Source organism: Geotrypetes seraphini, chromosome 1 (genome assembly GCF_902459505.1).
Source record: "Geotrypetes seraphini chromosome 1, aGeoSer1.1, whole genome shotgun sequence".
Taxonomy (NCBI): Eukaryota; Metazoa; Chordata; class Amphibia; order Gymnophiona; family Dermophiidae; genus Geotrypetes; species Geotrypetes seraphini.
Genome location: NC_047084.1, coordinates 20,797,522 through 20,813,045, shown reverse-complemented (window position 1 = coordinate 20,813,045; position 15,524 = coordinate 20,797,522). Strand labels below are relative to the sequence as shown.

Sequence of the window (15,524 nt, the reverse complement as noted above, 5' to 3'; positions counted from 1 at the left end):
ATTGCTTTTATGATTCAATGAGGAAGAAACATAACCTTTTCCATAATTTGTACAGACCTGTGACCTTCACTATTTTTCAAGTGGAGCCCATGTTGGCAAAATATAAATTTTAGGGCTCCTTTTATCAAGGTGCGGTAGGCGGTTAACGCGCGGAATACCGTGCGTTAAACTGCCTGCTGCGCTAGTCACTAACGCCTCCATTGACGAGGCGTTAGTTTTTTGGTTTGCCGCAGGGGTTAGCGCATGATGAAATGTCCAACGCGCTAACCCTGTTAACACACCTTGATAAAAGGAGCCCCTAGTGTGAAAGCTAGGACAGTCGTTGGGCAAAACAAAGAGTACCCTGAAAAAAGGGTTAGTCTTATCCCTCCAATAATGTAGCCAACTTGGCAGAGAGCTCCTTTCAAATTATGGCGACAGCCCAATTGCACAGGTGTAGACCAACAGGACAGAAAGGGAGAACAAATAATATTTAAAGAAGTTACAATTACATAAATGGCAGTTGGTTCCACTCTGGCTTTTTTTCATTCCTCCGAGCACCAGCTGGAATCAATTTTACAATGTTTAAGCATCGACTACTTCCTGAAAATGCTGCTGTCAAAGAGATGACCCAACATTTTCATTCCTAGGAAAGAAATACTCCTTGACCTTTGTTCCTAAAAAGGTAACTTGAGCCCTGTGTTCACAGAAGCAGAATATTTCCTGACCCTTTTCTCCCAAGAATGGAATTGAATCATTGATTGATTCATTGATTCATTTTTATAGCCCGTTCTCCCCAGGAGCCCAGAATGGGTTACAAGGATACATACAAAAAGTTTTCAGGAACAGAGGTACGTAAATTACAGAATCAATAACATGCTATAGGATCAAAACACAAAGTAATAGAATCAATAACTTACAACTTATAGAGAATCTGACTAAGAACACATGTTTTGCAGAATCTAAGAAAATAAATCATAGTCACGAATGGGTATTAACATATCTGCAGTGAACGGTAGAAGAACTGGTTAGCCAGCACATGTAGTCTTGAGCAAGTCACTTAATCCTCCCATTGCCCAGGTACATTAGAGATTGTGAGCAGAAAGGGAAAAATGCTCGAGTACCTGAATAAATTCATGTACCGTATTTTCACGCATATAACGCGCGCGTTATACGCGTTTTTACCTACCGCGCATACCCCTCGCGCGTTATACGCGTGAGCGCGGTATACAAAATTTTTTTTACATAGTTCCCACCCCGCCCGACGCCCGATTCACCCCCCCCCCCAGCAGGACCGCTCGCACCCCCACCCCGAACGACCGCTCGCACGCGCTCCCACCCGCACCCGCATCCACGATCGGAGCAAGAGGGAGCCCAAGCCCTCTTGCCCGGCCGACTCCCCAACTCCCCGACAATATCGGGCCAGGAGGGAGCCCAAACCCTCCTGGCCACGGCGACCCCCTACCCACACCCCGCACTACATTACGGGCAGGAGGGATCCCAGGCCCTCCTGCCCTCGACGCAAACCCCCCTCCCTCCAACGACCGCCCCCCCCCAAGAACCTCCGACCGCCCCCCCAGCCGACCCGCGACCCCCCTGGCCGACCCCCACGACACCCCCACCCCCCTTCCCCGTACCTTTGGTAGTTGGCCGGACAGACGGGAGCCAAACCCGCCTGTCCGGCAGGCAGCCAACGACGGAATGAGGCCGGATTGGCCCATCCGTCCCAAAGCTCCGCCTACTGGTGGGGCCTAAGGCGCGTGGGCCAATCAGAATAGGCCCTGGAGCCTTAGGTCCCACCTGGGGGCGCGGCCTGAGGCACAAGGGCCCAACCCGACCATTACAAATTACAAGGCCAGATAGAGGGGGGCCACAGCCACGTGGTGAAAAGCACACCACCAGAAAAACAGCCTTGGTGAAAACTAAGCGGCAAGCATGCTCAGACCATTGCGCATGCTTACAGAGCTGGGAGCAGGGCAAGGCGGGCGAAAGGAGAGTCGGGACAGCGCACGGAGAGGCGGGGCAGTGCACGGAAAGTCAGGGCGGGTGAACGGAGAGTCGGGACAGCGCACGGAGAGTCGGGGCAGTGCACGGCAAGTCAGGGCGGGTGAACGGAGAGTCGGGACAGCGCACGGAGAGGCGGGGCAGTGCACGGAAAGTCAGGGAGGGTGAACGGAGAGTCGGGACAGCGCACGGAGAGTCGGGGCAGTGCACGGAAAGTCAGGGAGGGTGAACGGAGAGTCGGGACAGCGCACGGAGAGGCGGGGCAGTGCACGGAAAGTCAGGGAGGGTGAACGGATAGTCGGGACAGTGCACGGAGAGTCGGGGAGGGCGAAAGGAGAGTCGGGGTGGCCAGAGGAGAGTCGGGGCGGGCGAAAGGACAGTCGGGCTGCATGCGCGGTATACCCGTGAGCGCGGTATACAAAAGTTTTTGTACATAAAATCGTGGTTTCTGCGCGCTATACCCATGTGCGCGTTTTACACGGGTGCGCGTTATATGCGTGAAAATACGGTAAACCGTTAATTTCCTTTTTTTGCGTCCTATTAGACCGGGGGTCGGCAACCAGCGGCTCCAGAGCCGCATGCGGCTCTTTTTCACCTTTGCCGCGGCTCCGGTAGTGTGTCACGCGGGCCGGAGTCTTTCAGTGGCTGCGGTGCGCTCCTGAAGAATGGGAGGCGCGGAGGATGACGTGTGATAGAGGTCTGCACGGGGACGCCTCCTGGCCCACGGGACTGAAAACAGCCTACCTAAATTCTGGCGATGCAGGCATGCAGCTTACAAGTCCAGCGTCGCGACGGGAAATAGCCATGCTGAGCAGTGAGCTCAGCATGTACACAGATGAAAGCCTTGCTTGCTGATTGGTCTGGCGGCCCCGCCCCGCCGTGCCGCCGGACCAATCAGCAAGCAAGGCTTTTATCTGTGTACGTGCTGAGCTCACTGCTCAGCATGGCTATTTCCCGCCGCGACGCCAGACTTGTAAGCTGCATGCCTGCATCGCCAGAATTTAGGTAGGCTGTTTTCATCCCCGTGGGAGTCTCTCTCGTGCGCTATGGCTCTAAGTCAGGGGTGCCCAACACGCCAGGTGCAGGTAGAAGGGAGAGGGCCAGATGCAGGACTCGTGGGTGAGGGAGGAGAAGAGAGAGAGAAAGAGAGAGGGGAGGGAAACAAAAGGAAATATTTCATACTGGGCTGGGCCGGAGTGGAGGGAGGGTGGAAAGATTCTAGCTACAGGGTGCAGTAACAAAGGAAAAGGGGGGGGAAAGCTGAAAATGGAAATAGTGACACAAAGAAGAGAAAGGGTAAGCAGGACCTACTGAATAAGAATAGAGATACAGAGGGGACATAAAGAGGAGGTGCTTATTGGCCCAGTAATGGTGGTGATCTGTGATTTTTAGCAGTACAGTGGTATTGCGGCAGAAACGCCGAACAATTTTCACAAAGGTTGCAGGTAAAGGAAGGGGATAGTGTTAGATTTGTTTTATAATGGTTTTGCGGCTCCAAGTTTTTTTTTCTTTTCGAAAACGGGTCCAAGTGGCTCTTTATGTCTTAAAGGTTGCAGACCCCTGTATTAGACCATTCCAAACTGGTAGGTTTTGTCCCAGTACTAGCAGATAGAAAACAGAGAAATCTGAATATTCTGGTGACATCACTAAGGATGTTTTACAATATTCTCATTTTGAAAATGTTTTGATAATGAATGCTTTTTACCTAAGGGTTCTAACACTGTTAATGAAGTGTGGGGGGAGGGGAAATCCCTTGATGTTATTAGTTCACTTATTAACTTAGATGTATCTTTGTTTATTTCTATTACATAGGATATTTTGGACCCCAGTTCGTTTAAATAAAATAGATAAGCCCAAATCTAATAGATGCTAGCACTGTCATATTCATATAGGGACTTTGGATCATCTGTTATATTTTTGTCCATTGATACTTGGTTTCTGGAGGTCAATTTGGGAACAAATTAATCTCATTCTTGAATCATCTATCCCCTTGTCATATGAGGCAGTAATATGTGGTACGATACTTCATTTTAAACCTACATTGGATAAGCATAAAAGTCGTCTTTTTCTAATTCTCACAGGAATAGGGGTTCAACTAATTACTCACAATTGGAAGAACCACAATAGGATTAATTTTACTTTTTGGTGGGTAACAGTGTGTACCACGTACGAAAGGATGAAGGCAGAATGTATATGGAATAAGTCCTTTAATGATGTTTGGAGTCCATTGACCAATTTTATTGCATTATAATTGGAGTTATGTTTATTTATTTCTTTTTTCATTTGATTCCTTGCACATCCGTGAGGCTATCTGGGTGGGGGTGGGAAATTTATTTGGAAGAGTTAATTTATTCCATTATATATATATATACAGTGGTACCTTGGATTACGAGCTTAATCCGTTCCAGGAGCATGCTCGTAATCCAAAATGCTCGTTTATCAAAGCGAGTTTCCCCATAGGAAATAATGGAAACTCGCTTTGATACGTTCCCACCCCCCCACCGATAACCGGCATCGCTCCCCCCCCCCGCTTGCAAAGGCCCCCTCGCTCCAACCGGCACCCTCTCCACCCCCCCCCCCCCGCGCGAACCGGTCCCCCGCCCGAATGACTTAAATTTACCCCCCCTGGTCTGGCACCGGCACGCAGGCACAGATTGTGCCGGTGCCTAGAAGATCTTCTGGCTTCTGCCTGCCTTGAGCATGCATCTGCGCAGGAGAAATAGCATTGCCAGCTCACTGAAGAGAAACCTCAACAGGAGAAACAGAATGGCAGCCTCACTGAAGAGAAACCTCAACAGGAGAAAATAATTTTCCAGTCACAGCCAGAATTCAGGAGCTAGTTGAATAGTGACCATCACCTGCTGGGAGATAGAGCATACTGGAGATACAGGAGGAGTGCCAGCCAATAGGACCACCTGTTAATCAGTTTCTCTATCTCCGCCTGCTGGTAGATGTGTGCTATCCCATTGGTCTCTGGATTCATCTGCTGCTGTTGCTAAGAAAAATGTTATTTAAACTTGCTCTTTGGACTGAGACTGTAAATAGGAAGAGTTGATTTCCCAAGACATGGGCTTTGTACCAATGTTTTCTGTTTATTTTCTTAAGATTTTTTTGACATATTGTATTTTACCTGTACTATTGTGTATATATGTATGTATATATTTTTTAATCAGTAATCTTTTACCTGATCCATTCCCCCCACCACCCCATAATCTGTGTATATCTCACCATATCTCCTCAGCCCAATCTTGGAAACTATTCAATACAGTACTTTGTGCTTTTGCAGTATCGACTGAAAGTATCCCTTCCAAACTAACAAATAACTTTTGTCTTTTAGGACTATATCAGCTCCATCTGACTATATATCACTGCTTTGCAGATATCTTCCAGAGACCACTCTTGCTTCCACCCAAGAAACCGCTTGCAATCTTATTGAATGCACGTGGTTGGAAATGTATGTAGAGACAATTGCAGCTTTTAATCCACCAAGCAATAGGCAACCTAGAGGTCAATGAAGAGAATAAATGGTCTAGTCTTCTGAATTCATTGGTGACCTCCAGTTAATGAAGAAGGGCATTTTTTTTAACTATGGCAGAAAGCACCCCAAGTGAGGGAGGCCTAGAGAGAAAAGAGAGAAACTCACTCCATCGGCAGGGGCCCTGGCACCTGAGAGAAGCTACTCTAAGCTTGATGGGGCCACAGACTCAATCTCAGTATGGCAGCCCATAAACTGCAGCCTAGGGAGACAGACCTATTATACAATCCTGCTGCATCAGACCAACCAGTACAATCTGCTGAAGGAAGAGAAATCCTGAGATTTTATAGCCTGCACCACTTCTTATTACAATAATGTCACTTGAATATTCAAATTTCTCTGCCTCCCATCTGCTGGTATAAGAATGCAATCCATTGGTCTGGACTGTCTAGCAGGAAAATAAAGAATCAGTATTTCAAATACAAATTGTAAGTACTGGGTATGGCAATGTGCAAATATTACCTTCTACTGCTGGAGTCATGGTCATCCTTTGAAAATGCTTAAACTCATTCCTAAGAAAGAAAAAAATATTAGTTTTGTATGTATTATGCATTTTTTATACACACATACATAGTCTGAAATTTGCATAACAAAGTTTAAATGTTCCTAACATCCTAGAAATTCTGAGGGTACAAAGAAATAAGAAAACAAATAACCATGTTTGGCATTCCTCTCACAGTAACCAACTTTCTGATATTGTTGGGGAATAAAATATTCACTAATAGTTGTATTTCTTTTATATGATATCAATGGTAACTCATTTAACACTGGGTATAGTTGCAAAATATACCAATACTGCTTAATTAATTTCACCAATAACTTAGCCATCAGAGAAAAAGGTAAAAAACATGTTAAGCATTCATCCTTATTTGCAGATTTTTCTTGCAACAAAAGATCTCTTTGTGCATAACGTGCCCTTAAATAAGCTTTGTTTCACAGCTTTCTTAGGACACTCCTCTAAAAATCTATTTTTCAGTAATTATGATTGTGATTTAAATTTATCTATAGCAGTATATATTGGATGTAATTATAAAAACTGACTTATAGGTAAATTTATTTTAGGGCTCCTTTTACTAAGCTGCGATAGCAGTTTTAGCGCACGCTAGACACTAACGCCAGCACTGAGCTGGCATTAGTTCTAGCCGTGTAGCGCAGGTTTAGCGCACACTAAAAATGCTATCGCAGCTTAGGGCTCCTTTTGCTAGTGATTTTAGCGCATGCTACAATGCCTCGCACACTAAACGCTAACGCCTCCATAGAGCTTGCGTTAGTATTTTTCATTTAGTGCATGGTTTGCGCGCGCTAAAAACGCTAGCACACCTTATTGTGTTCTACAGATTTTCTATATAAAATGGTCCTAAATTTATTCTCTGATTTTAAAATCACCATGTCTAAAAACCCAATTTTATTCAAATGGTTGGCCATTGTAAACTTCAGGTTCTTATCCAAGAATTTATCCAAATGTTAAAATTACCTAATGAAGCAGCATCACCACTCCAAAGGAAAAATATGTCATCCAAAAATGTCTCCATAAAGGAATATATTGAAAATACATTGAATTATAGATACATTTCTCCTCAAAATTACCTACATATAAAGAGGCTACTGAGGGAGCCAATGTACTTACCCATAGCTACTCCTTGAGTTTATTTATAATATGAATCTTCAAACCAAAAATAATTCTCACATATCACTAATTCAGCTAAATCAAAGAGAAATTGAGATGATATTCGATGTGGTGCTGATCGTGATGACAAAGTCTTTGATATGATATCCAAAGCACAAGCCAGCTGTGATCACAGCTTTAAGGCAAGGCTAAACGCCACCTCATAAGCATAAAAAAACCTCCTTTATTTTGCTCAAAATGCTCTGTGCTATGCAAACTATCAAGGAAAACATTCAAATAGGTCAAAACAGCAACAAAACAGTTACCGGCAAAGATAAGTAACTGTTTTGTTGCTATTTTGACCTATTTGAATGTTTTCCTTGATAGTTTGCATTGCACAGAACATTTCGAGCAAACTAAAGGAGCTATTTTATGCCTATGAGGTAACGTTTAGCCTTTCCTTAAAGCTATGATCACAGCTGGCTTATGCTACCTGGTCTGAGGCTTTTTTCTCCTTTCATGTTTGATTGGCCCGTATATATGTAAACATAAGGATGTGATGTATTGAATAATAGTGAAACTTAGACCTTGTACGTTTATTTGTGAAGAGTTGTTTATTGTACAATGGATATTACATCATTATATACATAGATCCCTCAAAATGGTGCTTTGGATATCATATCAAACATAACGATGTGATGTATTGAATAATAGTGAAACCTAGACCTTGTGCATTTATTTGTGAAGAGTTGTTTATTGTTTACTGAGTGTTTTTAACTTTACTGTATTGTTTTGGAGCAATATCCATTGTAACCATGTGTTCTCAGGAAATTCATTCATACTTTCTAAAATATGTATTAGATAGATGAACTGAATCTTTTAAATAAGAAACCATTTTACTAACCTCCGTTTTCAAAAAATAGTCCACAAACTGTGAGAGTTTCTAGAATTGAAAACTTAGGGCCCCTTTTACTAAGATGCGCTAGCGTTTTTAGCGAATGCACAAGATTAGCTTGCGCTAGCTGAAAAATTACCGCCTATTTAAAAGGAGGCGGTACTGGCTAGCGTGTTCAGCATTTTTGCACATGCTAAGCATACGCTAAAACCGTAGGCGCGCCTTTGTAAAAGGAGCCCTTAGTGCAGGGGTAGGGAACTCCGGTCCTCGAGAGCCATATTCCAGTTGGGTTTTTAGGATTTCCCCAATGAATATGCATTGAAAGCAGTGCATGCAAATAGATCTCATGCATATTCATTGGGGAAATCCTGAAAACCCTACTGGAATACGGCTCTCGAGGACCGGAGTTCCCTACCCCTGCCTTAGTGGAACCAATAGGTCATCCTGGGGGATGGTCATAATTTTTATATATTTTCAGCAAAAAATATATTTTAGGAGTCTGACGATGTGCTATAGGTCCAGGTGGATACCAACGTGATTTTGGTTTTAATGTAATCAAAAGGTAGGAGGGTTGTCTATAAAGTAAAATTTCAGCTGGTATGCTCAGGATTCCTCTCGCAGCCCCGTTTCCTGTGTGGTCATTTCCTTCATCACTTGTCACATCAGATTCTCCTGAGGTTACATCAAATGCAATCTTTTTCTTCTATGAAATATTAGTTCATTCCTGCTTAGACCAGGAATACACATGATCTCTCAGGGATCTCAAAGTCCCTCCTTGAGGGTCACAATCCAGTCGGGTTTTCAGAATTTCCCCAATGAATATGCATTGAAAGCAGTGCATGCACATAGATCTCATGCATATTCATTGGGGAAATCCTGAAAACCCGACTGGATTGTGGTCCTCAAAGAGGGACTTTGAGACCCCTGACACTGATAATCGCACTTGTCTATAATTTTTCCTTGTCTTAAATTTTCACAGAAAGAAGCAATAGATCGATTTAATTCATTTAACTATGTCTCATAATCTTCCTTCACTGATTTTTGCTGTAATTCCTCTTCTACTTTTGAAATTTTTAACTTTTAACTCTGATTCAACAACAGCAGTTGTCTCAATAGTCAGAACCATAAGGTCCTTACTGCAATGATTTAAAATTGTTGTCCATTTTTCTAGAAAATATTTATCATAACTAATGATCTTTGGTTCCTTTAATAACCTCAGACCTCTTGGAATCATGGCTTTTTTAAAAATACTGTATAAGAGTAGATTCATGAAGTTCTGCTTGAACCAATCTCTTTTGAATGCATAACAACTATATCCAGCGTTAAATGAGTTACCATTGATATCATATAAAAGAAATAAAACTATTGGTGAATATTTTATTTCTCAACATTATCATAACGTTGGTTACTGTGAGAGGGATACCAAACATGAGCCATGTGGACACTTGTCAATGGTGTTTATTAACAATAGCTGGAATACAGTGGATAGCTTTTTCCACAGGATTTAGATTTTTGGCATGGACAGCTACAAATTGCAATAGTTTTTATGTTGTGTACAAAATCACGTGTCCATGTCCATTTATATATGTTTAAAGCTATACTTAAAGATTTGCTTTATAGGTCAACTGTAAACTTGTCTCCTACCAACGTATGGAATCAGACTACTTGCTATGTAATGGAATCAGACTACTTGCTATGTAATGGAATGTAACCGGACTCTTCCGATGTTAAGTCTTTACCCTCATTCTGTTATTAAGTCTATACCCTCAATCTGTATTCTCCAATGTCATGTACCTTCCTGGAAATGTCCAGTTCTCTTCTTATGTAATCCGCTTTGAACCGCAAGGTACAAGCGGAATAAAAATCACTAATGTAATGTAATGTAAGTAATGGTCTTCAATAAGTGAGGAACCGGGCAAGTCTGCAACCACCTGCTACTTCAGAAACCCCAGCAGGGTGCTGGTTTGGGTCCCTTAAGAGGAAGGGCACTTGGATCTGGGCCATTTGGTTATTAACCAGGCATCACTCTCTCTTCTTTTTTCTTTTTAATTCCAAGATCAAAAATAAGCTTGCCTTGGTCACATAGGTAATAACCGAATACTTTTGGGCTGGACCTGGAAGATACTTTTTCGGGAGTGGTGCGAGGGCTGTAGAGCTCTGCCTTGGCATCTCTTCTAACACTTGCCCCAAAATGCATCTGAACGAAACAAGGACAGATCTTTCAAAACAGATTATTCGTCTGCAGCGATTAATAGAAAAATTAACTCAATGAAAGCAATAGTAAGTACTTTCACTAAAAACATTTTCTATCCTGCAATTTCTAAAAGAACCGGGTTGTAGCCCTACTGGACTGCAGCGGTACAGAACTTCTCGTGAAGAAATTAGACCTTTTAAACTAAGAACAAACAGTCCAACTCGGGAAGCGCACGCGCACCGTACTAGCAGGGTCGCAGAGCGCTTTTCGCACGTGCTCCAGAATGGACCAGTGCCCGACTTTAAAAACATCTTTTAAAAACACACGCCGTACCTGAGCAGAGGCCAGGGAAGTTTTCCGTCTTTGCCGATTCCCATGCCTGGGCACACAGCCACGATAGCATTTATGATGCGACGCATCCTCTCTGCACCAACTACACTTAAGTGCGCACCTTCAACCCGACCCAAGAGGACTTTGGAATACGCGCCAATTCCAGGAACTTACCCTATTGCTCATGCGTAGAAGTCTTCTCCCACTAGGGAGTCTGCTGCGAAAGCGGAAGTGACGCACACTGGATGAGAGCGAGGATTTGTTTCCTTCCTAATCTTGTCTTTATATTCGGATATTCTGCTTTTGCCTCTGCGAGCTTTACTTGACAGGGATGTGAGGGTCTGATGGCATTTGGCATATCGTTATTTATCAAATATATTTTCAGACAGAAGTGTTCTGGTAGCAAGAGCAGCTGCCTCAACACCTGAGGTTGTGAGTTCGGTGCTCCTTGTGTCTCTGAGCAAGCCCCTTAACACTTCATTACCCCAGGTACAAAATAAGTGCCGTGTCTAAAATATTTAAGCTACGTTGATAATGTAAACCACACACAAAAAAAGAAGCAGTATACAAGCCCCAACCCCTTTATCAAAATTAAATGTTTTATTTCGCCTGTTGTGGAGAAGGAATAAAACGCGGACGTCATTAAAAAAAAATCTTCATTTATTGACAGACGAGGTTTCAGATTTCATGTCTGCAGGTCCTCGTTTTAGCCTCTCATTCCACTACTGTAACTGTTGCCGTTTCTGACCCCAGGGATCTATGCTGACAGTCTTATTAATAACAATTAGTTTGAGGAAACACTTCAGATAAGGGAGGTCTGCATTGTACAATATAAATCTATACAGGACTAAGAGAGAACCAATCTAATTGCTCAAAAATACCTCTCTTATCTAACTCTTAGTATGATTCTTTCAATAGAAACAGCAATGAATGCTCTTATCTTTAAACTTGTCTCAAACATATAATTTAATTTCTTAAAGGGGAAGGGGCCTCAGATCCCTTTCCAGTGCTGTTGTTTAGTTAACATACAGAGCACGGGGATCTGAGGCCCCTTCCCTTTTAAGAAATCAAATTATATGTTTGAGACAAGTTTAAAGAGAAGAGCATTCATCGCTGTTTCTATTGAAATAATTATACTAAGAGTTAGATAAGAGAGGTTTGCATTGTACCCCAGAGCTTGGCAGGAAACCTAATGTTTCTCCCTATGCTGAAACTAAAAGTGGCAAAACTTTTGCCCTGAGGTCCGTGCCACTTTTAGTCTCAGCATACACAGGTGGTAAGATGCCAGATTCTGCATGCAGTACAACACTAGAGAAATAGAAATAAATATTTTAATCACCCAATTGAAAATAAAATAATTTTTCCTACTTGCTGTCTGTGGATCTTAATTTTTCTAATCATCTTGTTCCCAGTCCCAGTCTTTTTAGCTCTGTTTCCTGTTTCTTTTCTCTCCTTCTTCCCCTTTTGCCCTCATTCATCTTCAGCATTGATTTTTTCATATTCCGCTTTTATTTCTAACTCCATCTCAAATCTACAGTATCTACCTTTCTATCTCCCTTCCCATCTATCCACGAACAGCATCTCCTTCCACTCTCTTTTCTTCCCTTCCATCCATATGCATCATTTCTTCCCTCTTTCCCCTTCCCCTCCATCCGTAGGCCCCCCTCTTCTCTTCCTCTCCATCCATGTACACCATCTCTTCCCTTTTTGCTTCCCTTGCATCCAACATGACTCCTCTGTATTCCTGTCTGTTTCCCATGTCCAGCAAAGCTCCTCTTTCAGTTCCTATACTTTCTCCCCATCCATCTCTTTGCTGTCTCTCATTCCCTGCCCATATCCAGGCTGTTCCCTATTTCCCTTTCACCTACATCCCTCAGGAATCATCTCCTACACACACACACACACAATTCCAGGTTCTCCCCTTTCTCCTTTTTATTAGCATTCCACGTTGAGCAGCCCCACTGCCCCCCACCTTGCTCCGGTTTCATTCATTCAGGCTCTTCCTGAGTGTGGCATCTCTCCTACTCCCTCTACCCCCGCTCAGTTCTCTTTCCTGTCCTCATTTCCTTCCACACTGAGTCCAGCATCCCTCCCTGCCTGCCTACCTCCCTACCTCCCTCCTGCCCACCTGATGCTCTTACAAATGGTCATCGTCCCAGCGGCAATTCAGCCAGGCACTCTCTGGCCAACCTCAGGGCCCTTTCCTCTGCAGCAACTTCCTGTTGCAGAATGGGAAGGACACTTAGAGGAAAATTCTCTGGGGTTGGCCAGAGAAAGCCTGGCTGAACTGCTGTTGGGAAGATGATCATTTTTAAGAGCATCAGACAGAGATGGAGGGATGGTGGACTTGTGAAGTGGGGAAGGAAGGGAGAGCAGGGAAATAAAAAGTTGAATTTGACTGCATGGGCTGCCCTAAAGGTCCCCGAGGTAGGGTTACCATATTGCTCCAGAAAAAGGAGAACGGATTGAAACATCTGGGTTTTACATCCACTGAAAGCAATGGAAGTAAGGAGGACAGATTTTTACTTCCCGGATGTCTCAATCTGTCCTCCTTCTTCTGGAGCCATATGGTAACCCTATCCCGAGGACCACACTTAGCAAGCCTTGTAAGATCAATGGCCTAGTCCATCAAAAATCTAAATATTAAAGCTGAGCAATTAACTAATTAATAACGTGATTATCAAGTTAGTTGTTAAGTGTTAAACGATTTGCTGTGTTAACGCAATCTGACATGGTCTGGCCTACTGTAGTCCCTAGGATTTTCAATGGACAATCACAACCCGCCTTCCTTCCCTATCATTTCCGGTGTGCCTCCACCAGAAATATCAGAGGAAGTGGTTGGAATGTATAAGGAAGTTTAGTCATTTGCCGCCACTTCCTCTCACCATCTTCATCGCTGCCACTGCTCCCTTCCACAGAGAGCTGCCACTGCTGACTCTGCCCTCCCACTTTGAGAGCTGTCACCAACACCACTGCCCCCTCCCCCACCTTGAGAGCTGCTGCTGCCCACCACAGTCCTCTCCCTCTAACTTTTCATAGCATGCTGGCAGTGTTATTGATTAAAGCAGAGCACTGCTGGTCCAGTCTCCACAGCCTCTCACAGTCCCTGCTGCACTGGAACAGCTGAAGTAACTTCCTGTTACGGTGTAGCTGGGACTTAAGAGACCGTGAGAGGCTGTGGAGCTGGCTAGCCTGTCAGCAGTGTTCTGCTTTAATTGCTAACATTGCTGGCAGGCTATGAACACTGCTGGCAGGCTATGAAAGGTTAGAGGGCGAGAGGAAGGGAGAGAAGTACAGAGTGAGGTGACCCAACCACACCACACAACAGGGGGGAGGGAGGAGGAGAGAAAGAGATGACTCAACCACAGGGGCAGGGATGGAGGGAGGAGAGAAAGAGATGACCCAACCATGGGGGCAGGGATGGAGGGAGGAGAGAAAGAGATGACCCAGCCAGAGGGGCAGGGAGGGAAGAGAGAAAGAAATTATCTAACCACAGAGGTAGGGAGGGAGGAGAGAAAGAGATGACCTGACCGTGGGATGAGGGAGGAGAAAAAGAGATGACCCAACCACAGGGGCAGGGAGGAAGGAGAGAAATAGATGACCTGACTATGGGGGCAAGGAGGGAGGAATAGAGAAGAGATGATCCGACCATGGGGGTTGGAAGGGAGTTCAGTTTATTTGATATATCACATATATTAACATCTAAGCAGTTTACAATATAAAAAACAAGGGAGGGGACATTTCTAAAACACTGAACATATAATAAGATCAAACCAACAAACCCTAGAGGTGGGGGGAAGATTACAAAATGTTATAGGTTAAAAAGAAATGGAAAATTGTAAAAAGACTACTCTAGTTTATAAATAAAATTAAGATTATGGACTCAAAAGCCATTGTAGGCCTTTAATTGTGACTTGAAGTTTCTGATTGATGGTTTGGTCCTTAGAAGAGAGTTCCATAAAGCGGGAGCTATTACAGATAAACAAGAGTCCATATTAATCTCTAAGAATATTTGCCTAAAGGAGGGTATGATCAAAAGATTTTGTTGAGAATAGTGATTCCTATGAGGAGAGTAGGAAATAAAAAAAAAACAACTAGCTAGAAAAGAAGGAAGACCCAAAGACTGAATCTGAAAAGAGAATGTTGTACTTAAAAGGAATTCTGTAACGGAATAATGCGATTGAACTTAGAACAATGGTATAATAAAGTGAAGTTGTATTTTGTACAAGTTGAAGTCAGCGAAGCTGATATGGAGAAAGACCAATTAGGAAAGAATTACAGTAATCAAGCTTTGAAAAAAAAAATAAAAAAAATAGAGAGTGCAAAAGAATCCAAAGAGACTTTTGATTTAAGAGTGAACAGATAGAAGTAAACCATGAAATGTAAGAAATGAAGAAGAAACAATTCTGGAAATGTGGGAATGAAACAATAAAGTGTTGTCCAATATTACTCTAAGAGTTTTAGTAGATGTAAAAGTACATCAGAATGGTGCCTTTCATAGTGAAACATGGAGGATTAATAAACACGTTCTTGGAGAGAAGATCATGTTGCAGTCTTTTGTGAGTTAATTTTTAATCTATTCAGTGTCAGCCAGTCAGACACTTGATCCAGTTTTACAGAAATGGAAGAATAGTCAGTAGGAAGATGAAAACTAAAAAGATGAAGAAGTTGAATATCATCAGCATAAATTAAAAAAAAAAGTAAAACCAAAAGACTGAAGTAATAATGTAAGTGGGGCATGGAAGATATTGAAAAGGATAGGTTCCAAGATTGACCTCTGGGGGATGCCTGAATGAAGAGGTTTAGGGCTTGAAAAAGAACCTGAGAAAAATACAGAATAGGACAGGTCAGTGAGGTAAGAAACCAGGAGATCACAGGAAGGAAGATTTGCTGGGAGAAAGAGGTACAGATGGTGGGAGTATGGTAATGTTTGAGAGGGCCAAATTCTGGAAATAGGGATTGAAAAAACAAGGGAGTTATT

The 15,524-nt window shown here is 43.2% G+C and overlaps 1 protein-coding gene across 2 annotated transcripts in view; it reads right to left on the bottom strand.

Annotated features, from left to right (window-relative positions):
• The window catches only part of DHFR (dihydrofolate reductase), a 108,779-nt gene extending 97,973 nt beyond the window's left edge, over nt 1-10,806 (bottom strand). Inside the window, exons 1-2 of one of the 2 annotated variants that reach the window (XM_033929196.1) lie at nt 10,718-10,806; nt 5,981-6,030 (exon numbers count right to left, since the gene is read on the bottom strand). In XM_033929196.1, the coding sequence (XP_033785087.1) occupies nt 5,981-6,005 (25 nt within the window). In that variant the 5' untranslated portion in view covers nt 6,006-6,030; nt 10,718-10,806. The other variant, XM_033929195.1, reaches the window with a different exon arrangement.
• Nucleotides 10,807-15,524: the final 4,718 nt, after the last annotated feature.